Here is a 24,310-nt window from a genome sequence, read left to right on the forward strand (position 1 = left end):
GTATATCACTAATTCTCTCTTCTGCCTCATTTATCCTAGCAGTTAGAGCCTCCATTTTTTATTGCACCTCATTAATAGCCTTTTTGATTTCGACTTGCTTAGATTTTAGTTCTTTTATTTCTCCAGAAAGGGTTTCTCTAATATCTTCCATGCTTTTTTCAAGCCCAGCTAGTATCTTTAAAATCGTCATTCTTCACTCTAGTTCCTACATCTTACTAATGTCCATATTGATTAGGTCCCTGGCAGTCAGTACCGCCTCTTGTTCTTTTTTTTGAGGTGATTTTTTTGGTTTTGTCATTTTGTCCAGAGGAGAATAGATGAATGAGAGAACAAAATGCTAACAGGGTAACAACAACCCCAGAAAAATATACACTAAACAAATCAGAAGAGACCTGAAACCAGGGGAAAAGAAAGGGAAAGAAAGAAAAAAGAATATGATCAAATATGATCAGGCTGGTGAATAGATCAGTGCCACACACTAGATTTTGGGCATATTTTGGTCTGTTAGAAGAAACTGCCTCCCAAAATTTTAAAGAAAGAAAAACGCATATATCTACAAAAATAAGGGTAAATATGATGAAGTAATGGAATATGACTGTAAAGATGAAAATTATAAAAGATTTTATAAAAGGAATCGATAAGAAGTTTGTTGAGAAAAGAAAGAAAAAAAATTTTTAAAAAAAGGGGGAGAGAATATGATCAGGCAGGAGACTCGAACAAAGCCATACACTAGAGATTAAGGTATATTTTGGTCTGTTAGAAGAAACTCTATCCCAAAAATTTAAAGAAAGAACAAAAATAAGGTTAACTACAATGAAAGGATAGAATATGACTCTAAAAATGAAAACTAGAAGAGATTTTTTAAAAAGGGATTGATAAGATGTTGGTTGAAAAAAGGAAAAAGAAAAATTAAAAAAAAATAGAAAAAGAAAGTTAAAAAAATTAACTTTGAAAGACTAAAGAATCATGGGAAAAAAGCCATGAATTCTATGTGCAGTATTCCCCTAGTGCTGGAGTTCTGCCGTTTTCATCGATCGGTAAACTTGGTCTTGGCCGGCTGTTCTTGCTGATATTCTGGGGGAGGGGCCTGTTGCCGTGGTTCCCAAATGTCTTTGCCGGAGGTGGAATTGCCCCCGCCCTTGCCCGTCTGGGCTAAGTAATCTGCTCGGGTTTGCTCTCGGGAGCTTATGTTCCCTGAAAGCTTTCTGTACAGCTTTGGAGGACAAGAGTGCAAATGGAGGCCTCCCAATCTCCGCCCGGAGGAGCTGAGAACTCAGGGCCCCACTCCTCAGTGTGCCCCCAGAGAAAAGCAGTCAATCACTCCTATCTCCCAGTCTCTGGCCGCACTCCTTGCTCACCTGGCCTCTGACCGAGCATTTCTATCTCTGGCACATGACCCCATGTGGAGTCTCCAAACCCAGCAGATCCCTGTGGTGCATTCCTGCGCTGCTCCTCCCAGGGGAGGAAAGGAAGTCTCCCCAGATCTGTCGCTTATTGGGTCCCTGCTGGAAGAGCAGTGGCCCGACTGTGCCGGGCATCAGGGTTTATGGCAACCCCAAGCTGAGAGCTCGCTCCTCGGCTCCGTCTCTGCAGCCGGCTTCCCCACTCGGATACCTGGGAGCTCTGCCGCACTCAGGTACCCCCGGTCTTTCTGTGACCCCGAGGGTCTTGAGACCACACTGTCCTTGCAACAGTTCCATCCCCTGCTTAGCCACTGGAGCGACGTCCCTCAGTGGAGCCGACTTCTCAAAGTTTTGATTTTGTGCTGCGCTGCTCTATCACTTGCCAGAAGCGGCTGATGGAGGCTCCCTCCCCCACAGTCTATCTTCCCGAATATTGCCTCGGATTCACTTCTCTGCACGTCCTACCTTCCAGAAAGTGGTCACTTTTCTGTTCAGAGAGTTGCTGCTATTCTTTTCTTTGATCTCCTGTTGAGTTCGTAGGTGTTCAGAATGGTTTGATACCTATCTAGCTGAATTCCTGGGACCAGACGAAATTTAGGTCTCCTACTCCTCTGCCATCTTGCTCCTCCTCTGTTCAATCCATTTTGAATTAATTTTTGTATATGGTGCAAGAAAGTGGTTGTTTCATTCTTTTGTTTGTTGCTGTCCAGTTTTCCCAATACCATTTATTGAAGAGACTTTATCTTATTTTATTAAAGATCTAAATAATGAAGTAGATAATGTTAGATGGAAAAAATCATGACAGTTTAAATCATGGATCATATGAAACAACACCTATTCTTTCTTTTTGAAGCTTGAAAGTCAATAGCATGGTAAAAGGACTTGAGCCATTTATTTGTCATTAGGGAAATGTAAATCAAAACCATAATGAGATACCACCTCATACCCACTAAGATCAAACACTATTGGTGAGAATGTAAAATGGTGCAAAAACTTGGAAAATGGCATGGCAGTTTCTCAAAAGGCTAAACATAGCGTTGCCATATGATCTAGCAATTCTACTTCTAAGTGTATACTCAAGAAAACTGTAAATCTATATCTACACAAAAACTTGTACATGAATATTCATAGCAACATTATTCATATTTGCCCAGTGTGGAAATAACCCCAAATATCCATTGACTGGTGAGTGAATAAACAAAATGTGGTACTCTAAATTCATTATTTCATTTTATTATTCAACAATGAAAAATAATGAAGTACTAATAAATGCTACAACATGGATAAACTTTAAAAACATGCTAAGTAAAAGAAACACTATCACAAAAGACCATGTATTGAGTGATCCCATTTATAAGAAATGTCCAGAATAAGCAAATCCGTAGAGGCAGAAAGTAGATTAGTAGTTGCCAGGGACTGGGAAGAGTGGGGAATGGAGGGTGACCACTAGTGGATATGGAATTTCTTAGGATGATGAAAATGTTCTATAATTAAATAATGCTAATGATCGTGTACTTTTGTGAACATACTAAAAACCACTGAAGAGCACGCTTAGGAAAAGAAGCAAAAGAAACTAAATAGTTTCCTGAGGTCCCTGCTTCTCCAGCAGCCCTCTCAAGTATAGTGTTTTTGTCTTACATCTCACCTTATAGCTAGGAAAGTCCCTGTAGTTATGTCCAGACAATTTCTTCTCTTGCAGAGCCCTGGCCTTGTGAGGCTTCTGCTTTCTGGATATACCATCCTGTTCCTTGCTCATTACTATCATCTCTGAACATCCTAGTGACTCTCTATCATTCCTGGAAGATATTAGCCTCTGGATCACTTCCATCTGCTTCAAATTAATAACTCCTTCCTCTCTCATGACCATTTCCTTAATTTCACCTCGGCTACCCATTCCCATATACTGAGGTTTTATTGATTAAAGAAAGACTAGTTTTCAGAAGTACAGAGTACTTATTTAGATGATAAAAGTTCAATAATGGTTAGAGTAGCCCTGTTGGCAGAGGATATTAGATCCTGTTTTGTTAAACTATACTGTGTGTCTTCCCTCCACTTGTAATCCCTTTGAGGAAAATATAATAGATTTGGAATTTAGAGTAAGAGAGCTATACTAAAAAGTTATTGGAAGTCTGGAATACATATGTTTTACTTATTTTTAGTATCCTTGTGTATTTCATATTTTTATTTTTTCTTTTAGAGGTTATAATGTTTGTAAAATGATTGAACAGGTGACTAAAAACTAAGTTGTGATGTTTTTTTATTTTGGTTTAGCAGAAACAAACCACTCTTGAGCAGCCTGCCTTTTCAGTTTCAAAGCAGTCACCACCAATATCAGCACCTAAGAGGATTGATCCAAAATCTATTTGTAAAACACCCAGTAGCAGTGCCTTGGATGATTACATGAGCTGGTAATTACTTTTGGTGTTTAGTTTGGCACAACAGAAATAATATGGGCTTCAGGGACAAATAGATCTATAGTTAAATCCTGCTATGTTACTTTAAAGAGTTTCCAAACTTCTGTTATTTTTCTGAGCATCAGTTTTTTCATCAGTAAAAGAGGAGGGGAAGGTGACTACAATACATTTTTAAGGATTGTTTTGAAAGTCTCTGTTATATTATAATCTGTACCTATAACCTATAAATACTCCAAATACGTAAAACTTCTTGATAATTATACATTGTCACATGAATATCTTTCTGTAACTGAGAGAGATATTTTAAAATTTAGCATTCTTAGACTGGATAAAGTAGGTACATTTTATAGCAAAGGAGGTGTTAATTGGAATGTAATAGTTTCTGAAAGAGGTTGGTTGTATAGGTCACATTGTTCTGGGAGTATTCAAAAGTAAAAGACTTGAGTGGATGGGAATGAGGGATGGATGAAGAAATTGGATGGTCAGTGCTGATTGACAGGAAATAAGGGTATTGCAAAAGCAAATTAATGATATTTCAAAGAAAGGAAATAAAGGAATGTGGCACATCATATCATTCAACTAGTGGCTATATTTTTAATGTCTTAGAGAATAACTTAAGTCCATGATGCCTTTTGCTTTTCATTTTCATAATGTACTCTTTGATCTTAATTAGAACTGGCCTTATAAAAGAGGTTTTATAACCTGGTCTCTTAACCAATTTAATACAGTTTTGCTATATATTACCTCATTTTATTATATGTTGGAATATTTTAAAGAATGGTTGCTAACTAGAATCGTGATGTAGTTATTTTTGTGAAGTTGTGTTATTTATTGTCTACAAATATTTGTAGAATTCCTTTGTGCCAAGCATCATTCTAGGTGTTGAAGATGTGATAGTGAATAAAACAAGCAAAGCACAGCTTTAAGCTCAAAAGCCAAACTCCTCTGATGTAATTAATTGGCTTTCAGATATTTCTAGCAGGCTATTGTAGAACATAATTATTAAAAAGCGCTCATAAGCTCTATGACCAGCCGTAGGCTAATGTTTGCCTTGGCTAAATTCTTGTAAAATAACCCCAACTCCATATTTTAATGCCATCTTATTAATTTTACTAGTAAGAATTTCTTGTCTAGGAGTAAAAAATTACTTTCAGAAAGAACTGCCCCCAAATGAAATTTCTGGTGATTGTGTATCTAGAATAATTTAACTATATTATGAAAACTGACTTGGATTCTGTTTGATGTAATACATTTAAGTTTATATGCATCTTTTAAAATCACACAAAAACTGAATCAGAATCTTGTTTTTACAATTTTAATGTTTTAAACTAAAACCATGTCTTTCCTAGTTTTAGAACTCCCGTTGTAAAGAATGACTTCCCACCTGCTGGTCAGTTGTCAACACCTTATAGCCAACTTGCCTATTTCCAGCAGCAACGGCAGCAAATACCTGTTACTCCACTTCAAACTTTACAGGTTTGATAAGCTTTATTTATGATGGTATATGATTTAGGTATGATCAAATCCTAAGATTTTATTTTCACAGCAGCTAGTTGTTAGGAATGGCCTTAAGAACTTGTCCATTTTTAGTTCTGTGAGGCAAAACTCTTTTCTAATATCTTCCTAAGGGTACTTTGTGACTTTGAGAGGTTAGTTATTAAAGAAGTGAATGAAGTTTTTCTCACTAACTAGGCCAAAAGATCCAGTTTGAATAGCTAGACAAAATTTCTCTTGTAATTTAGGTTACTTTTTATTTGATTTTACTATTTAAGTCTGCTATTACTGAGCAGCCTCATTTCATTGGCTGATTGAGATGCTACTAAAATATATACAATGGAATATTATGCAGCCATCAAAAGGAACGAAATCTTGCCATTTGCAACAACGTGGATGGAACTAGAGGGTATTAGGCTAAGCGAAATAAGTCAATCAGAGAAAGACATGTATCATATGACCTCACTGATATGAGGAATTCTTAATCTCAGGAAACAAACTGAGGGTTGCTGGAGTGGTGAGGAGTGGGAGGGATGGGGTGGCTGGGTGAGAGACACTGGGGAGGGTATGTGCTATGGTGAGCGCTGTAAATTGTGTAAGATTGATGAATCACAGACCCGTACCTCTGAAACAAATAATACATTATCTGTTAAAAAAAAGAAGAAGAAGAAGATAGTAGGAAGGGAAAAATGAAGGGGGGGAAATCAGAGGAGGAGACAAACCATGAGAGACTATGGACTCTGAGAAACAAACTGAGGGTTCTAGAGGGGAGGGGGGTGGGAGGATGGGTTAGCCTGGTGATGGGTATTAAAGAGGGCACGTTCTGCATGGAGCACTGGGTGTTATACGCAAACAATGAATCATGGAACACTACATCAAAAACTAATGATGTAATGTATGGTGATTAACATAATAAAAAATAAGAGAAAAGTTTTTGCCGGTGAAGCGATTGTACTGCCATCTAGAGAAAAAAACACTCTCCTGATATCAGTACTAAAATTACTTTCTAATAACTATCTGAGAGGCAGCTTAATAGTGGTAGAAAGCATGAACTCTGAAGGGAGATTTTCTGGCCATGAATCTTGGCCTCACTACTTACCAGCTGTTGACCTTTTGTAAGTTACTTAAATTTTCCGTGGCCATTTCATCACCTATAAAATGGGAATAACAGGCGTCTGGGTGGCTCAGTCGTTAAGTGTCTGCCTTCGGCTCAGGTCATGATCCCAGGGTCCTGGGATCGAGCCCCATATTGGGCTCCCTACTCCGCGGGAAGCCTGCTTCTCCCTCTCCCACTCCCCCTGCTTGTGTTCCCTCTCTCGCTGTGTCTCTGTCAAATAAATAAATAAAATCTTTAAAAAAAAAAAATGGGAATAACAAAGCTACCTACCCTATAGGATAATTGTGAAGATTGAATTAACTAATATATATATATATATATGTAACTTTTACAAAAGGGTCTGCTACTTAGTAAGTTATAAAAGTTAGTAGTAATTGTTATTTAAATAAACAGCCAAAAAGAACAACAACCAAAAAAACCATACAGGTAATTAGCTATTTCAAATTAAGAGAAAAAATTTAGCTGACAGAAAGTAGAACAATGGTTATCGGTGTCTAGAGAGAGGCAGGAATGGGGAGTTACTTACTGTTTAATGGGTGTAGAGTTTCAATATGAGATGATGGATGATGGTAATGTTTGCACAACAGTGTGAATGTACTTTATCTTAATGCCACTGAGTTGTGTACTTAAAAATGGTTAAAATGCAAATTTTTTGTTATGTGTATTTTACAATTAAAAAAGAACAAAAAAGGGGCACTTGGGTGGCTCAGTCGGTTAAACGTCCAACTCTTGGTTTCTGCTCAGGTCATGATCTCAGGTTCCTGAGATCAAGGCCCATGTTGGGCTCCACGGTCAGCAGGGAGTCTGTTTCTCTCCATCTTTCTCCCTCTCCTCCCCTTGCTCGCTCTCTCTCTTTCTAAAATAAGTATCGCTTTTAAAAAATAAAAAAAGAACAAGAAAGCTGACAATATTCTATGGAAAGAGGAATAGTTTGTTTGTTTTTAAGATTTTATTTATTTATTCATGAGAGACAGAAAGAGGCAGAGGCAGAGGGAGAAGCAGGCTCCCCGCAGAACAGGGAGCCTGATGTGGAACTTGATCCCAGGACCCTGGGATCATGACCTGAGCCGAAGGCAGACATTTAACCGACTGAGTCACCCAGGCACCCCGAGAAGAATAGTCTTCTGAGGATTGAAGCAGAATAATAAATTACAAAGGAGAGAAAGATGATCAGGTTTGCCTGCATACATTGATTCAAAACACATTTATTGAGCTATTACTCATGTCAGACCCTGTTTGAGTTGATATCTGTAAGTCAAGTCATGACCAAGTGAAGTAGCCAGGAGCTTTCTAGAAAAGGCCAGTGTCAGGAAACTGAAAAGGGGCTAGAGTGTGGCTAGAGCTCAGGCAGGGGCTAGGTGATCCTTAGGGTTCTGCTGGACCCTTTATTTTTATGTATTTATTTATTTATTTATTTATGTGTGTATGTAAATGAGTAGGCTCCTCGCCCAGTGTGGAGCCCAACCTGGGGCTCAAACTCAAACCCCTGAGATCAAGAGTCTGATGCTTAACCAACTGAGCCACCCAGGTATCCCTCTGCTGGGCCCTTTAAATTTTAACCTGAGAGGGATGAGAAGCTGTGCAACAGCCGGTAGCAGGGAAGTGAAGTGATCTTATTTGCATTTTGAAAAAATTACTCTGGCCACAGTGAGGAGGATGGACCAAGCGGGATGTGGAATGACCTGTGTAGGAAACTGAGCTTCACATTGGTATTAAATCAAGTAAGTCAGAATTACTTTACTCTAAAAACTCTCAGCAGGGGGCGCCTGGGTGGCTCAGTCCTTAAGCCTCTGCCTTCGACTCAGGTCATCATCCCAGGGTCCTAGGATTGAGTCCCACATCGGTCTCCTTGCTCAGTGGGGAGCCTGCTTCTCCCTCTGCCGGCAGCTCCCCCTGCTTGTGCACTCTCTCTGACAAGTAAATAAATAAAATCTTTAAAAAAAAAGAAAAAAAGGAAAAGAAAACATACTTCATGACTCAACCGTGTTTTTCAACCCTAGAAGTTAAAGAAATTAGCATCTTTTTATATTATGTAAAAGGAGATTACAAGAGAGTTCTACCATTTGGAATCTAAAGCAGGACTTGGTTAAATTGAGGTTTATTCAGACCTTCTTTCAACTTAATCAGCTAATAAGATGCTCTTTGTGTCTTCAGCTTCTTTGTCAGCTTGGAATGACTCTTTTCACTGTACTCCATCCATGCAAAGCATTTATAGGTCCACAGAGAGCTCTAGCATAAGGGGAGGGAAGAAGGGGCACATTGCAGTAGGACATCAGCTAGAAGTTTGCTGAGGTGGATGCTGAAGTTCAGATTAACATGTTGAAGAGCACCCAGCAGAAAAGGGGCATTGCTGAAATTTGCATTTGTCTGATTGACTCTGGAGCTCTAAGCACCTTAGCACACTGCTTTTTTTATAATGTAATGCTAAATGAGGAGAAAGAATATAGATATAATTGTCTATATATGTAAGTGTAAAGAGGTTTATATAAGAAAAAAGAATAAATAAGGTGAAAAGTAATAGCTCGTGAGTTTGTATATTGGAAGAGTTCTTAAATCTCCTATTTATTGATTGATTTTTTTTTTTTTTTTTAAAGATTTTATTTATTTATTTGACAGGGAGAGACACAGAGAGAGAGGGAACACAAGCAGGGGGAGTGGGAGAGGGAGAAGCAGGCTCTCCACGGAGCAGGGAGCCCGATGTGAGGCTCGATCCCAGAACCCTGGGATCATGACCTGAGCTGAAGGCAGACACTTAACCGACTGAGCAACCCAGGTGCCCCAATCTTCTATTTATTTTATGTTTCTAAAAAGTACAGGTGAACTAATGTAACATTGTATGTCAACTATACTTAAATTCAAAACAATTAAAAAAAAAAAGAATTAGGGGCACTTGGGTGGCACAGTCAATTGAGCGTCCAACTCTTGGTTTCAGTTCAGGTCATGATCCTAGAGTCCTGGGATCAAGCCCCGCGTTGGTCTCCCTGCTCAGTGGGGAGCCTGCTTCTCCCTCTCCCTCTGCAGCTCCCCCTGCTTCTACACGCACACGCTCTCTCTCTGTCAAATAAATAAATCTTTTTAAATTAATAAATAAATTTAAGAAGTAAAGGCAAGTTAGAGGGGGATACCTTGGAAGTTTATATATTAAATTTATTTCTTTGACTAAAATAGAGTAAAATTCCTCTTTAAAATATTGTCTGACATCTAATTACTTAAAATTTAAGATAATTTCAAAATTGGAAGCATTTCACTGTACTAAATACAAGCTAATTTCTCATGCATATTCTTTGCACCTTTGAATCTTTATATTTTTTAATTATTTAGATTTCAGCATCCTCTTCAACAAATGAATGCATTTCAGTTAAAGGAAGAATCTATTCTATATTGAAGCAGATAGGAAGTGGAGGCTCAAGTAAGGTAAGTATCTTAAATATTTAAGAGAGAAAAATATTTGTCTTTTTACCTTTTGGGGCTCTTTTTTCTTAGCACCTGGGGGGCCTGTATTGCTTTTGAGCCAAAAAGTCCTTCTCATCCCCTGCTCCCATTCCCTCTCTCCAACAAATGACATATCTCTTTAGGCCTATCTCTTAATTTCAATTCTCTGTTCTTCCCTCTGATGTCCTGTGCTTCCAAATTTCTTCTCTAAATGACATTAGTATTGACTTCAGGATGGCAAATGAAGCTGTGTATTATCACAAGCAATCTTGTGTAAGTAATATTTTGGGATGATTCAGCAAGATATTTGACTAATATTTTTAGTTTTTTGAGTTTTTCTTTTCAAAAACAGAGTTTAGTAATGTGAATTTCTGGAATTGGAATGGATCATTTCCTAAATTTATCTGAGTTCTAAATTTATACAGTTCTACTTTTCTGGGTGGAAGGCATCTCAAAAGAGTTGTCTACACTTAACCATCTTCAATTCTCCTCACTGTTCTCTTAAATCCACTTAAGTCATATTTTTATCTTCATCATTCACCAAAACAGTTGTTATCAGGATCACCAGTGATCTCCATATTTTTGCCAAATCTAATTTTAGCTTTAATTGTGGGTTACTCAGCATTTGGGACAGTTGATTGTTCTTCCCTTGTTGAAACTTTTTTTTGCCCCCATTTGGCCTCTCTCAGTTTTCCTGTTCTCCAACTGGCCATTCCTTTCCAGTCTTCTTCATGTCCCTTATCTTAATGGCATAGTGCTCCAGGTCTCAGTCCTTGATCTCTTCTCTTTCTAAACTCACTTCACTCCTTTGGTGTTGTCCAGTCTTGTGGTTTTAAATACCATGTATATGCTGATAATTCCCAAACATATTTGTAGCTCAGACCTCTCCCTGGAATTCCAGACTTTATACTCAGTCTGACTGCTCTGTTTCTCTTCTTGGCTGTCTACTAGGTATTTAAAACTTAATATATCCCAAACATAACTCTGGCTCCAGAGTCTTTCCCAGTTCAGTAAATGGTAACTTCGTTCTTCCACTAGCTAGGCCAAAAACTCTGGAATCATTGACTTCACTTTCTTTCTCACATACATCCAGCCAATCAGCAAATCTTGTTGGTTCTACCTCAAGAGTATATCCAGCATCTGACTATTTCTCACCACCTCCACTGTTATCACTTTGGTCAAAGCAACTGCCATCTTTTCACCTGGTTTATTATAATAGCCTTCTAACTAGTCTCATTGATTCAATCCTTGCTCTCCTGGTGTATTTTCTTATAAGAGTCAGTTTTCCTCCAGATATCCTCACGTCTTTGCTCAAACATCTTCTCAATCAGGCCTTCCTTGACCACACTCTTTAATACCAGAACTCCCACCTTCTACTTGCTGGTGAGCTCCATTTCCTTCTTTATTTTTCTCTGTAGCTCATCTTCTAGTGTGCTCTGTAATTTACTTATTTGGTTTGTTGTTTGTCTTCCTGCACTTGATTGTGAGTTCCATCAAGGTAGGGATGTTTGTCTGATTTGCTCAACAATGTTTGCTCCGTAATCTGGAATAGTGCCTAGAACGTAACAGAGTGAAGTAATTTGTTGGATGAGTGTTCCTACTCAGCTGTTTTGCTGTTATAAATTGTTAAGGATGATCTATGAAGCAAAACCTGTTAGGTTTAAGTTTTACTGTATTCTCTAAGCCAGCTAACAATAACTAGATTTAAGACTGTCTTGTTAACTTATTATAAATAAGGTATGTACATTATAATTTGTAGCAATTGTTCAATGATATTAGTTTCTTTTTTGTGTACATTTTCTTCTTTCCGTTGCCTCAAATTTCAGGCATAAGAACAAAGGGACAATACAATTGATTTTTATCAATATATTGGAATTACCTAATTTAGTTGCTTTAATAGAAATTCTTTGGTTAATATTTATTATTTATTCTTTATATTTGAATAGTGTCAAGGTGCAATATTTAGTGGTATGTTTTCAGAAGATGTAAAATAATCTTGCTGATGTTTTAAACATTTTTTCCTTGGAGCATAATGACAGTGCTAGCTTAAGTCAAGAGCCAGGTGATAAGGCCATGACTGGCCCACATTTTTTTTTTTTAGTATGATTACATTATATTATTTAATTTAATTATTATGGTGGAGTTGACAAAATCAACACACCTCAGAGAAAGAGGGTAACATGCTTTATGAAACTGTTTATGTTCTGTCTATTCTAGAGTTTAGACAGTGACCAATTTATACTGTATTAAGAGCATTTAGAAAGGTCATGGGGGCAATTAGGAATGGTCATGACACTGGCCTTTCTAGTTCTTTCATTAACTTTCCATGAAACTGAACATTATAACTGATACTATCTCTATGAAATAGAAATAAGGGCTACCTAATCATCAGTTACTGCAAGAGTTTTGGCAGAGCAGGGGCAATACGGGAGTGAAAGCACATACATGCAAAAAGTTGATTTAAAAGTTTTCATTTCCTCCAAAACTTTGAGATCTTATTGTATAGTTTTAATATCTTGCAAATCCTTTTTTCTGATATACCTGACAACTTTAATAGGTTCTAAAATGTCCACTTCAGGGGCGCCTGGGTGGCTCGGTCGTTAAGCGTCTGCCTTCGGCTCAAGTCATGATCCCAGGGTCCTGGAATTGAGCCCCGAGTCGGGCTCCTTGCTCAGCGGGAAGCCTGCTTCTCGCTCTCCCACTCCCCCTGCTTGTGTTCCCTCTCTTGCTGTGTCTCTCTCTGTCAAATAAATAAATAAAATCTTTAAAAAAAAATAAAATAAAATGTCCACTTTATTCTGTCCTAATTGTCCTTAAAGATAGTAGCTAACTTTGCTGCACTCCAAACACATCATCTCGGTCATCCTTCCAACCCTGCATGGTAGGTACTACTAACAACATTTTAATTGTATTAGAGTAGTAGATACTCTCAATTCTCTGAGGTTTGTAAGGCTGTTTACCTTATACAAAGTGGCTTTATATGTTTTAAAATTCCTTTTATCCCTTCCCTTGCTATTTTCTGTTGTCTCTTGCCCTATCACTGTTTTAATGCCTATCCCTGTCTAATTTGCTATGTGTGCAAGTAAAACCAGTAATACTTTGTTAGAGTTTTGTATTTAAAATTTTAAAGTAACTAAGCTTATTAGTGCATTTGCAATGCATGAATCTCATATACACTTCTGTTCTTTTCTCATTCCTTGCCCCGACCTGTTGGGTAGTCAAGGTTAAATGGCTTTTGAGTAAATGATATTTTACTTCAACGTGTCCAAAGGGATAAATGAATGTAATTTTTCTTGCTTACCCTGGCATTTGTATTTGTATTCATGCATTTCAGAAGCCTCATCCCTGTTGCATGTTTGCTGAAAATTGGGCACCTTAACAGTGTTTTCTATTTTTCAAGATGTATTATCTGCCCCATTAAAATTGCTTAGAAGTTGACTGTCATAGTCAGAGCAGTTTGACCTGGACCTCAGAGATCCTGACAGTGGGCTTATAGGAACATTTTGTTCCTGTCAACTTGACTTTGAAAATTAGACCTAATCCACTTTTCACAACTGAATATACAGATAGCTTACAATTATTACATTTTTAAAAAATACTCTCTACCACATGAATGAAATGTCAGTTCCAGGCACAACAGAAAAAAACACCATCTGTGAAATGAATTGACTATGACAGCACTTAGATGTTCTTAACATTTTTTTTTTTAAGGTTTTATTTATTTATTTGACAGAGAGAGAGGGAACACAAGTAGGGGGAGTGGGAGAGGGAGAAGAAGGCTTCCTGCTGAGCATGGAGCCCGATGGGGGGCTCGATCCCAGGACCCTGGGATCATGACCTGAGCCAAAGGCAGCCGCTTAACCGACTGAGCCACCCAGGCGCCCCGATGTTCTTAACATTTTTGACTGTTTTCTTCTTTAGGTTATTTTCCAGGTTAAGGCATCCAACAGAGTGTTATGAATACATATGAAATTTAAATTATCTTTTTTACATGTTAATATAAAAACTTTTTACGTTTACCCCTTTGCATTATTGAATGCCCATTGTCATAGGTAGCTGAGAATGGTCTTTTAACTCTCCTAACATATTTTTTCCCTTCAGTACTCAAAATAAGCCCAGACATATTTAATTATTCATATCAGTATTCTTTAACCTAAAATTCTAATAAATTTAGAAGTATTATGATAATGTAAAAGTAGTGCATTCTAAACTTTATCCTTTGTTCTACTATATAGGTATTCCAGGTATTGAATGAAAAGAAACAGATACATGCCATAAAATATGTGAACTTAGAAGAAGCAGATAATCAAACAATTGAGAGTTACCGGAATGAAATCGCTTACTTGAATAAACTACAACAACACAGTGATAAGATCATCCGACTTTATGATTAGTAAGAATTTTTTTTAATTTGAAAGGAAAACTATTTTTGCTATAATTCTTTAGACTTAATAAATCTTAATAGTATAACCTAACCATGTATTGCTTTGGTTTTTTTATTTGTTTTTAATGGCAGTGAAATCACGGACCAATACATTTACATGGTAATGGAGTGTGGAAATATAGACCTAAATAGTTGGCTTAAAAAGAAAAAATCCATCAATCCATGGGAACGCAAAAGTTACTGGAAAAATATGTTGGAGGCAGTTTACACAATTCACCAACATGGTATTTTAAAATCTCTTTATATGCAGAGTTATAATAATCATTAATAATGTCATCTTAGAGAAATACACCATTAATTTTTAGGTATTTGTTATTGGCACCTTTAGACTAGATAAATATTTGGAAGCTCATTTAAAGATGAAAGGACAAAAAAACCATTTCTTTAAAGCACTGTTTACCAAAGGATATAGTGCATGCATCCATAATGCAAAATGTACCCATATCTTTATTAGTATTAACAGTCCATTATCCTGGGTCTCCAAATAGTTCAGTTATAGCAGATCTGAGACTTTGCGGTTCAGGCATCTCAAAAATCTGAGATGTTTATTTCTCATTCTCCCGGTCATTTTGTATTGTGTGCCCTGTCTGGGAGTTGGTTTTATTCTTTTTCAATTGTTAGCCCTAAGTTGTTTTTTTACTTTACTTGGACTTGGTTCTTTTTAGGGCTTCTCTGCCTTTGCTGTATCCTTTTTTTAAAAACAACTGTTAACCTAAATAATTGTAATTTTTTTCCCCTCATGTCTCCTAAAAGTTAAAAGATAATTCACCAGAGATTAAGATCAGGGTTGTAGGGATAGAGGTGTCAGGGGCATTAGGGTCTTAACCACTTGGCAGTATAGTTTATGATGTTATGTAGTGGGTGGTGAATCAGTGGTTTTAAGATCATTAACTCTCAAGCCAGATTGCCAGGGTCAAGTCACAGCCCTATCACTTAGGCTATATGATCTTGAACAAATTACTTCAACTCTTTGCCTTAGTTTCCTCTCTTAAAAGTGGGGATAATAATAGTACAGTACTTAACCCAGTGCTGGTATGAGAATTAAGTGATTCAATCTAAGCAGCAAACTTAGAAAGTGTCTGGCACATAGCAGGTGCTATATCTTTTTAGAAAATATTAAAAATGAGCATTTAATTTGATTGACTAAAGGAATCAACTCAGCCAGTAGGTTGTGAAATTTTTTTGTACTTAGAATATTTTACATTGTCTAATATTACAGTGGATTTTTATTTTGAAGGCATCGTTCACAGTGATCTGAAACCTGCTAACTTTCTGATAGTTGATGGAATGCTAAAGCTAATTGACTTTGGGATTGCAAACCAAATGCAACCAGATACAACAAGTATTGTTAAAGACTCTCAGGTAAGACGTAATGAATGGTTGGCTTCCACGCACTACAGTTCAATTCCTTTTCACCTGTACTTTGCTAACGGGGATTTTATTTTTTCCTACTTCATTCTTCAAAGGATTTGAAACCTTTGTATAAGAATAAATACTATAAGAATCAGAACCATATTTAATACACTTTAGTATAAAAAGTCAAGATTAGGTAGAAATAAATTGAGCAATTTTGGATGATTTTCCTATAGCTGAGGTAGAGAAGCAGTAATACCTGTCTTGGAGATCATCTTGGTCATGATCTTGAGTTCACCTGAAACTTTGTCTCAGAAATACCTGGTAACAACCAAAGAGGAAATTGAAATTACATGTTTTTCATTGTCCATGAGGTAAGATTATTTCATTCTTCTGGAGAAGTAAAGCTTTTCCTATCACTTGCATTTGAAAAAATTCTTTTTTTTAAATAACTTTTTTTAAAAGATTTATTTACTTATTTTAGAGAGAGAGCGAGCAAGCACAAGTGAGGGGAGGGGCAGAGAGAGAGAATCCTCAAGCAAATTCCCCACTGAGTGGGAGGCCCAAGGTGGGGCTTGATCCCAGAACCCTGAGATCATGACCTGAGCCAAAATCAAGAGCAGGCTGCTTAACTGACTGAGCCAGTCAGGCGCCACTGAAAAAAATTTCTCAAGTGGGCCTTCATATTGGAAACACCATAATGAATACTGTACTCAACTGCATTTTTCTAATAGGGTATGCAATCACAAACTTAATAAATTTGTCCCCATAAAAACTAAGGTGATGACACCAAAGAATAACTAAAAGTAATCCTGCTTGGAGCCAAGATGATGTGTTCCACGTATGCAGATTTTTGATGTGGATCTGCCATCCTAGAAGTAAAACTAGATCATTTTTAGGAGGAACAGATGGACGGCATGCCCTTGAAACAATTCTATTTGACAGTGACTTCTCTTTGTATCATAAATGTGGCTGAACATTGGGGCTTCTGGGTGGCTTAGTTGGTTAAGTGTCCGACTCTTGATTTTAGCTCAGGTTGTGATCTCAGGGTCATGGGATGGAGCCCCGGGTCAGGCTCCCTGCTCGGCGGGGAGTCTGCTGCTCTCCATCTCCCTCTGCCCCCTGCCCCTGTCCCTGCTTGTACCCTCATGTGCAGACGCTCTCTCTCTCTCAAATAAATAAATGGTAAAAAAAAAAAAAAAAAAAATACGGCTGAATATTTAGTTGTAAATCAGTTTGAAGATACCCTCTATGGCAAGGTCCTAAAGTACAGGTATTCTGTGTTTGAAAACAGAACCATTTGTTTTAAAATAAAATAAATGCCTCATAAAGTTGGCATAATCCGACTGTGGAAGCTCTTGCATGATTTACATACCTGCCCCATCTCACTCTGGACATAGGCCCAGGGAATACTTGGAGACATAGCTAGAGTTTTGATTGGTTGGTTGGTTGATTTTTTTTTTTTTAAGCATTCTAGGTCTATTCCAGCACAGAAATGAGTGATTGATATCAATTCCTTCAAAGCTTATGGCTTTTAGTATAACTTTAGTCTCGACAGTTTTATGGTAGTTGTTCTCCATCGTCATAGAAAAAGCTCAGCATTCTGAATGGAATAATTTACCGATTATGAATCTAATTTGCTGGAGTTGTGAAGAAATTTATGTCCTAATATTGTTGTCAGTTACTTGAGTTTTTTAAAAAATTACTGCAATATGTAATTATTCAAGTTTCCAAGAGTCTGACATTTGTGTTTTAAAAAACCTAAGGCAAAATAAGGTATTTTCATTGATATGTGTTTTCTGTGATTTGGCATACAGGTTGGTACAGTTAATTATATGCCACCAGAAGCAATCAAAGATATGTCTTCCTCAAGAGAGAATGGGAAATCCAAGTCAAAGGTACTGTGAAGGTTATTTACATCCCATTTATTGGGCATCAATAGGGAATGGGCTATTCTCTGATTAAACTTAACAGCCAACTCAAAGTTGCTCAAGTTCTAAAACTTTTTAGGTCCTTATAGAGACCTTGCTTTCTTAAGCAAATTATCATGGGATTCAATTTTACTGTTATTTATTGATTTGAGACTGTTCTTTTAATATTGTGCTTTTAATATGGTGGTGTCTCAACAGTGTGCTCCACTAAGAAATGTTCCCAGGATACTTTTAAGTTTTAAAATTAAAGGTAGAAATTAAGACTAAATTATCTCTGATTTGGAGCCCTTAAATGGTATTGAACTGATAACCTTTGAAGTCTTTTGTTTCTTCTTTGATTCTTACGTTTTATCTCTTACCATTTATTCATTTGCGAATTCTGCATTTCCAAGTATAATTCTAGTCTGTAATTTTTTCCCAGCCTGCCACAGGCTACTTTCCCACTTACCTTATTTCACCACCTCAGTGAGCTTTGTGTTAGCCTCATTGGTGTTCTTGTTGGGGTCCTTTTGCCTGCCAGGATGCCTCTGGCTTCCGAACTAACCCTTCTTGCTCTGGAGCAGTGTCACAAAGTGCACGCAAGCACACATTGTTGTACAGGGACCTGCATTCAAGCAATAGATCTGCCTCTTCGTTAACAACTGTCTTTGTGACTTGACTTGCCTACTTTCTTTTTCTATAAATTAGGTTTACAAACAGTACCTATTAAAAAGTAATTGAGGGGCGCCTGGGTGGCTCAGTTCGTTAAGCGTCGGACTCTTGATTTTGGCTCAGGTCATGATCTCAGTGGTGAGATCAAGCCCCGCATCAGGCTCCGTGCTTAGCACAGAGTCTGCTTGGGATACTCTATCTCTTTCTCTCCTCTCTCTCTCTGCCTCTTCTCCTCCCCCTGCTCTCACCTACGTGTTCTCTCTCTCCCCAGTAAATAAAATCTTAAAAAATATTTATTGTAGGGGCACCTGGGTGGCTCAGTCGTTAAGCGTCTGCCTTCGGCTCAGGTCATGATCCCAGGGTCCTGGGATCGAGCCCCGCATCGGGCTCCCTGCTCAGCAGGGAGCCTGCTTCTCCCTCTCCCACTCCCCCTGCTTGTGTTCCCTCTCTCACTGTGTCTCTCTCTGTCAAATAAATAAAAAAACTTTAAAAAAAAATATTTATTGTAATCCAATAATTTTGGAGAAAACAAGTAAATTTAAAACTTGCAGTTTTTTAGTTTTTATATTTTCAGAAACTGCAAGAACATAATATACGTTTCAGTTGAAATATTTTAATTATAAGTTTGTTGAGAGACTTAAAGCTCATCTCTTGATAAAATAACGAAATATAACAAAAACTAGAAAAATATTTTTTTTCATGTAAACCTAATCTAGTATCTGCCCATTCATTGAGCTTTAGTTATGATTTTAAATGTTAGGGATTATATGTGTAAGTGTGTGTGTATAAAATATTCTTACATTTACTTTTAGGTTAAGATTATGGTAACTTACTATTCTTTTTTTTTTTTCTAATTAGATAAGCCCCAAAAGTGATGTTTGGTCCTTAGGCTGCATTTTGTACTATATGACTTATGGGAAGACACCATTTCAGCATATAATTAATCAGATTTCTAAATTACATGCCATAATTGACCCTAATCATGAAATCGAATTTCCTGATATTCCAGAGAAAGATCTTCAAGATGTGTTAAAGGTAACATTAATAGTATATGGATATAGAAGAACAATATTTCATGTACTTAAATTGTTTGCTTAGAAGAAATAGTTGAACTCACTGGAATTATGTAACTGGCTTCAGTAGATATATCTGGTCTATTGGAAGGAATTGCTGAATGAATTAGCTTTTTAAGTCATGTTAAGTTCACTTTGAAGGTGTTTTAAAACTTATGAATACTTGGGGATTTTGCAAAAATGACTTGTGAAATAATCTTGTTACTTCTGAGTAGGCTATCTGGAAAGCAACTTCTGTAGTATGATACAATCTTGAAAGACACTTTATATCAATATTACATAAGAAAACTTGATTTTTTTTAAATTCTTATTTGTATAGTGTTGTTTAATAAGGGACCCTAAGCAGAGGATATCCATTCCTGAGCTTCTGGCACATCCATATGTTCAAATTCAAACTCATCCAGGTACTTCTTTGAAAATCAGTTTATTAGTAACTACTAATCCAAACAGATGTATAGCTGTAACAGAAAACAATATGAATCGGCTTCTCTTTTCCAGCCTGCTTCCTTCCGTAAGGAAGGTCCTTTTATGCTAAAATCCTAAAGTAAATGAAATTACTTTTTAACTTGCTGGCATTCATATTTACTTACTCTAGGTAAATGGCTATGATTAGTGATAAATTACAAGAAGCCAGTTATTGTGCTGTTAAACAGAATGTATTTGTATGTGATTTTATATTTTTTATTGGTACGGCATTTTATTGATTATATTTTTTGGCAGGTAACCAGATGGCTAAGGGCACCACTGAAGAAATGAAATATGTTCTGGGCCAGCTCGTTGGTCTGAATTCTCCTAACTCCATTTTGAAAGCTGCTAAAGTAAGAATGTCTATTCTCTTTCTACATTACTTTTAAATGTTTTCTGTAGTTTAGTGAATAGACACTTAAGCAGGTAATCCAAAGAAAAGTTGGTCCAATCATCAGATCAACTATGAAGTATATTTCTACATTTAGATACTTAATGAGTGCTTTTTGACAAATATAGACTTAGTTGATTTACATTCTTATTCTGCAGATAATTGAAAGTATATTATCATTTTAGGTGCATTCCTAAAATTGCTGTCAGGTCTCAATTGGAATAAATTTCAAAAGGTATTTGTCGTTTAAATCAACGACATTCTTAACACAGCTTTTGAATTCATTTCTTCTAGCCATTTTTTTTTTCAGAAGCCATCTTGGAGAAATCTCAGTATTTGTTACATGTAATGACTTGAAGCTATGTACAGCAGTCAGAACATTTCTCAAAGCAAATGTCTTAGACCTACCTTTCAGCCTCCCAGTGTTTATTTCTACCTATACCACCATTTTTTGATCTTGTTGCCATCAAACCCCTAGTCATTTCTAGAACCCTATGTATGCTTATTGACCAACTGGTTTAGTTACCAAGCAGTTACTAATTATTTATTTCAGTAATAATGTTATTATAAAATTATGGGAGCTTAAATTAAAGATACTCTTAGCTCTCTGGGTAGGGTAAAGCCAATCTAAGATGTCAAGAACTTGGATACATTCTGGAGGAATTTACTATATATTCGCTATTATATTTGCATTCATGACATAAAGGTAAATTTTTTTCTTAAATTTTCTTAAGTGCTCGTGGTTAAATCAATGGCTTTAGGAATTCAAATTGGACAAAATTTGTTTTATAATTTTACTGTATTTCATATCTCCATGTTTTAAATTTCTACCAGTATATTATTTAGAGCCTTTTATAAATAAAATTGAGATGAATTAGTTACCTTGACTACTAAGGTTATGTAAGTTCCTTAATGGTAGAGATGTCTGTTATCTTTATAAATTAAATGTTGGCTTAGCCTTAAATCTTTTAAAATATGTAGATTGTAATATAGCTAATTGTGTTTATTTATATAACAATTTGTATTTTTTTAATGTCATCTGTTTATTAGTTGAAATATCATCTGAAACTATATTTCCTGATGAGTATATTTTAAAGTGTAGCAATTTATCTAAGACTGGCTTAATTAAAGAAAAATACGGGAGAGCAAGAAGGCCTTTAAGATATATATATATGCTTATTAATGGCTATGTTACATTTCTTTTATACAATGATGGAGCTGTATCTCATGATAGTAGATTTTTAGGCCAAGCTAGGTGTTTACTATTCTTAATTGTCTTCAATAGTTTATAATTTTCTAGTTATAAAACAAGAGAGAAATTCATTACATTTTTTGTAGTTATCTTTATTCGTCTGATAATACATTGACTTTTAGAAGTTACAAAACAGGTGTGTGTTTTTCATTTCAGACTTTATATGACCGCTATAGTAGTGGTGAAAGTCATGATTCCTCGTCCTCCAAGACTTTTGAGAAAAAATGATTTGCAGCTACTCATAAATTGTCAGATATCACCTGTAAAATATATTGGACTGTTATACTCTTGATTCTCTGTGGAAATCTGCTCTTAAAGACAACTTCACCCTGAAATTATCAATGGCAGCAAAATTCAGTGGATTATCCTCAAAAGAGAACTAAAAATAATAACCACTAATGATACTGTATATATTAAGTTGTAGAATTATTTTCTCTCTTTTATGCTTTTCTGTAAAGCTACTCTATTTGATACCATTTCACACTTAGAATAGTGGGTGAACAACTGAAATATACCCTGAAGAACTATGTAAATAAAGCTTTGTAGCATAAAATGACACTAAAATGTAAAAATTGTATAATTATTTTCTTTAAGCGCATGTACTGCTGCTGTGGCAGCATAATTCTTAATAAAAACTGAATTAAGGGAAGACACAAGAGTAGATCTTAGTAAATGAATGTCAAGAAGAAAATTCCAAACGGTTTGAATTCTAAAATAGATTTCCTAATTGTTTTATGGTACTGATAGAGTCCAGAGTTTTAGGGCTGTACCTTGTTCTTTTAATTCCCTCTGATTCTTCGTAGTATCTATTGCTTGGTGTTTAGAGTATCATGCTGGCTTCTGAGGTGTAAGTTGTATAGGGCATGCCCTCACTGTGTGACTTGCTTGGTAATTGGTAATTACAAATGTATAGTCTTAGAGTCTTCCGGACTGAATCTACTAGACTCTTCCCCCCGCCCCTCTTCTTTTCTTTTTTTAGATTTCAATAGACTTTTTTTTTTTTTATTAAGATTCTTTTTTAGATCAGGTTTAGGTTCACAGTAAAATTGAGGGGAACGTACAGAGATTTCCCATATAGCCCTTGCTCTCACACATGCAGTCTCCCTCATTATCAACATCCCCCCCCAGATTGGTACATTTGTTAAAAGTAATGAACCTACATTGACACACCATAATAATCACCCAAAGTCCATAGTTCACATACAGTTCACTCTTGGTGATGTACATTCTGTAGGTTTGGACAAATATATAATGACAAGTATCCATCATAATACTATCATATAGAGTATTTTCATTGCCCTAAAAATCTTCTGTGCTCCTCCTGTTCATCTGTTCCCTACCCCATAATCCCTGGCAATCACTGATCTTCTTTTTTTTTTTTTTAAGATTTTATTTATTTGACAGAGAGAGACACAGCGAGAGAGGGAACACAAGCAGGGGGAGTGGGAGAGGGAGAAGCAGGCTTCCCGCGGAGCGGGGAGCCCAATGTGGGGCTCGACCCCAGGACCCTGGGATCATGACCTGAGCCGAAGGCAGATGCTTAACGACTGAGCCACCCAGGCGCCCCAACCACTGATCTTCTAATTGTCTCAACAGTGTTGCCTTTTCCAGAACATTATATAGTTGGAGTTATACAGTAGGTAGACTTTTCAGATTAGTTTCTTTCACTTAGAAAAATTCCTCTAGTTCTTTTCAGTGCCTAGTAATATTCCATTGTATGGATGCACCACAGTATCCATCCACCTACTGTATGTCATCGTGATTGCTTCCAGATTTTGGCAGTTACGAATAAAGCTGCTATAATCTGTGTGCAGGTTTGATGGATTGATGGTAAGAGTATATTGAGTTTTGTAAGAAACTGCCAAACTGTCTTCCAAAGAGGCTGTACCATTTTGCATTCCCTTCAGCAGTGAATGAAAGTTACTGTTGCTCTACATCCTTGCCAGCATTTGGAGTTGTCAGTGTTCCAGATTTTGGCCATTCTAATAGGTATGTAGTAGTATGTAATTGTTCCTTTAATTTGCATTTCTGTGATGACATGTGATGTGGAATATCTTTTCATATACTTCCTTGCCAGTTGATACTATCTTTGGTGAGATGTCTTTGGCTTATTTTTTAAATTGCGTTGTTTGTTTTCTTTTTCTTTTTTTTTTTTTAAGATTTTTTTATTTATTCATTTGAGACACAGAGATAGAGAGTGAGAGCATGAGCAGGGAGAGAGGGAGAGGGAGAAGCAGGCTCCCCACTGAGCCAGGAGCCCGATGTGGGGCTTAATCCCAGGACCCTGGGATCTTGACCTGAGCCAAAGGCAGACGCTTAACCATCTGAGCCACCCAGGCATCCTGGGTTGTTTTCTTAAGGTTTAAGTTAGTTTTAAGAATTCTTCATGTATTTTGGATAGTAGTCCTTTATCAGATGTCTTTAGCAAATATTTTTTCTCAGTCTGTGGCTTGGCTTCTCATTTTCTTGATACTGTCTTTCATAGTGCAGAAGTTTTTAATCTTAATGTGCTCCAGCTTTTCAGTTGTTTCTTTCATGGATTGGGTCTTTGATGTTGTGGCCGAAAAGTCATCACCATATACCCAAGGTCATCTATTTCCTGCTGTTATGTTCTAGAGTATTATAGTTTTGCAGTTTATGTTACATTTAGGTTTGTGATCCACTATGAGTTAATTTTTGTGAAGAATGTAAAATCTGTCTCTAGATTCATTGTTTTGTATGTGGATGTCTAGTTATTGAAGAGACTGTCTTCTTTCCATTGTATTGCTTTTGCTCCTTTGTCAAAGATCAATTAACTATACATATATGGACGTCTATTTCTGGGCTCTATTCTCTTTCACTCATCTGTCTATTCCCTCACCTATACCACACTGTCTTGAGTGGTGTCACT

The 24,310-nt window shown here is 36.7% G+C and overlaps 1 protein-coding gene across 5 annotated transcripts in view; it reads left to right on the forward strand.

The window, feature by feature from the left end:
* Positions 1-21,992, forward strand: part of TTK (TTK protein kinase) — a 78,147-nt gene extending 56,155 nt beyond the window's left edge. For 4 of the 5 annotated variants that reach the window (XM_031018588.2, XM_081828580.1, XM_081828578.1 and 1 more), the window contains exons 12-22: positions 3,675-3,811; positions 5,167-5,293; positions 9,750-9,842; positions 14,096-14,253; positions 14,377-14,528; positions 15,542-15,666; positions 17,475-17,555; positions 19,098-19,274; positions 19,632-19,716; positions 20,033-20,130; positions 21,577-21,992. In XM_031018588.2, the coding sequence (XP_030874448.2) occupies positions 3,675-3,811; positions 5,167-5,293; positions 9,750-9,842; positions 14,096-14,253; positions 14,377-14,528; positions 15,542-15,666; positions 17,475-17,555; positions 19,098-19,274; positions 19,632-19,716; positions 20,033-20,130; positions 21,577-21,648 (1,305 nt within the window). In that variant the 3' untranslated portion in view covers positions 21,649-21,992. The remainder of the gene's footprint in view (positions 1-3,674; positions 3,812-5,166; positions 5,294-9,749; positions 9,843-14,095; positions 14,254-14,376; positions 14,529-15,541; positions 15,667-17,474; positions 17,556-19,097; positions 19,275-19,631; positions 19,717-20,032; positions 20,131-21,576) is intronic. The other variant, XM_081828581.1, reaches the window with a different exon arrangement.
* The last annotated feature ends 2,318 nt before the right edge of the window (positions 21,993-24,310 follow it).

Source organism: Leptonychotes weddellii, chromosome 8 (genome assembly GCF_054177405.1).
Source record: "Leptonychotes weddellii isolate Sample4059 chromosome 8, ASM5417740v2, whole genome shotgun sequence".
Taxonomy (NCBI): Eukaryota; Metazoa; Chordata; class Mammalia; order Carnivora; family Phocidae; genus Leptonychotes; species Leptonychotes weddellii.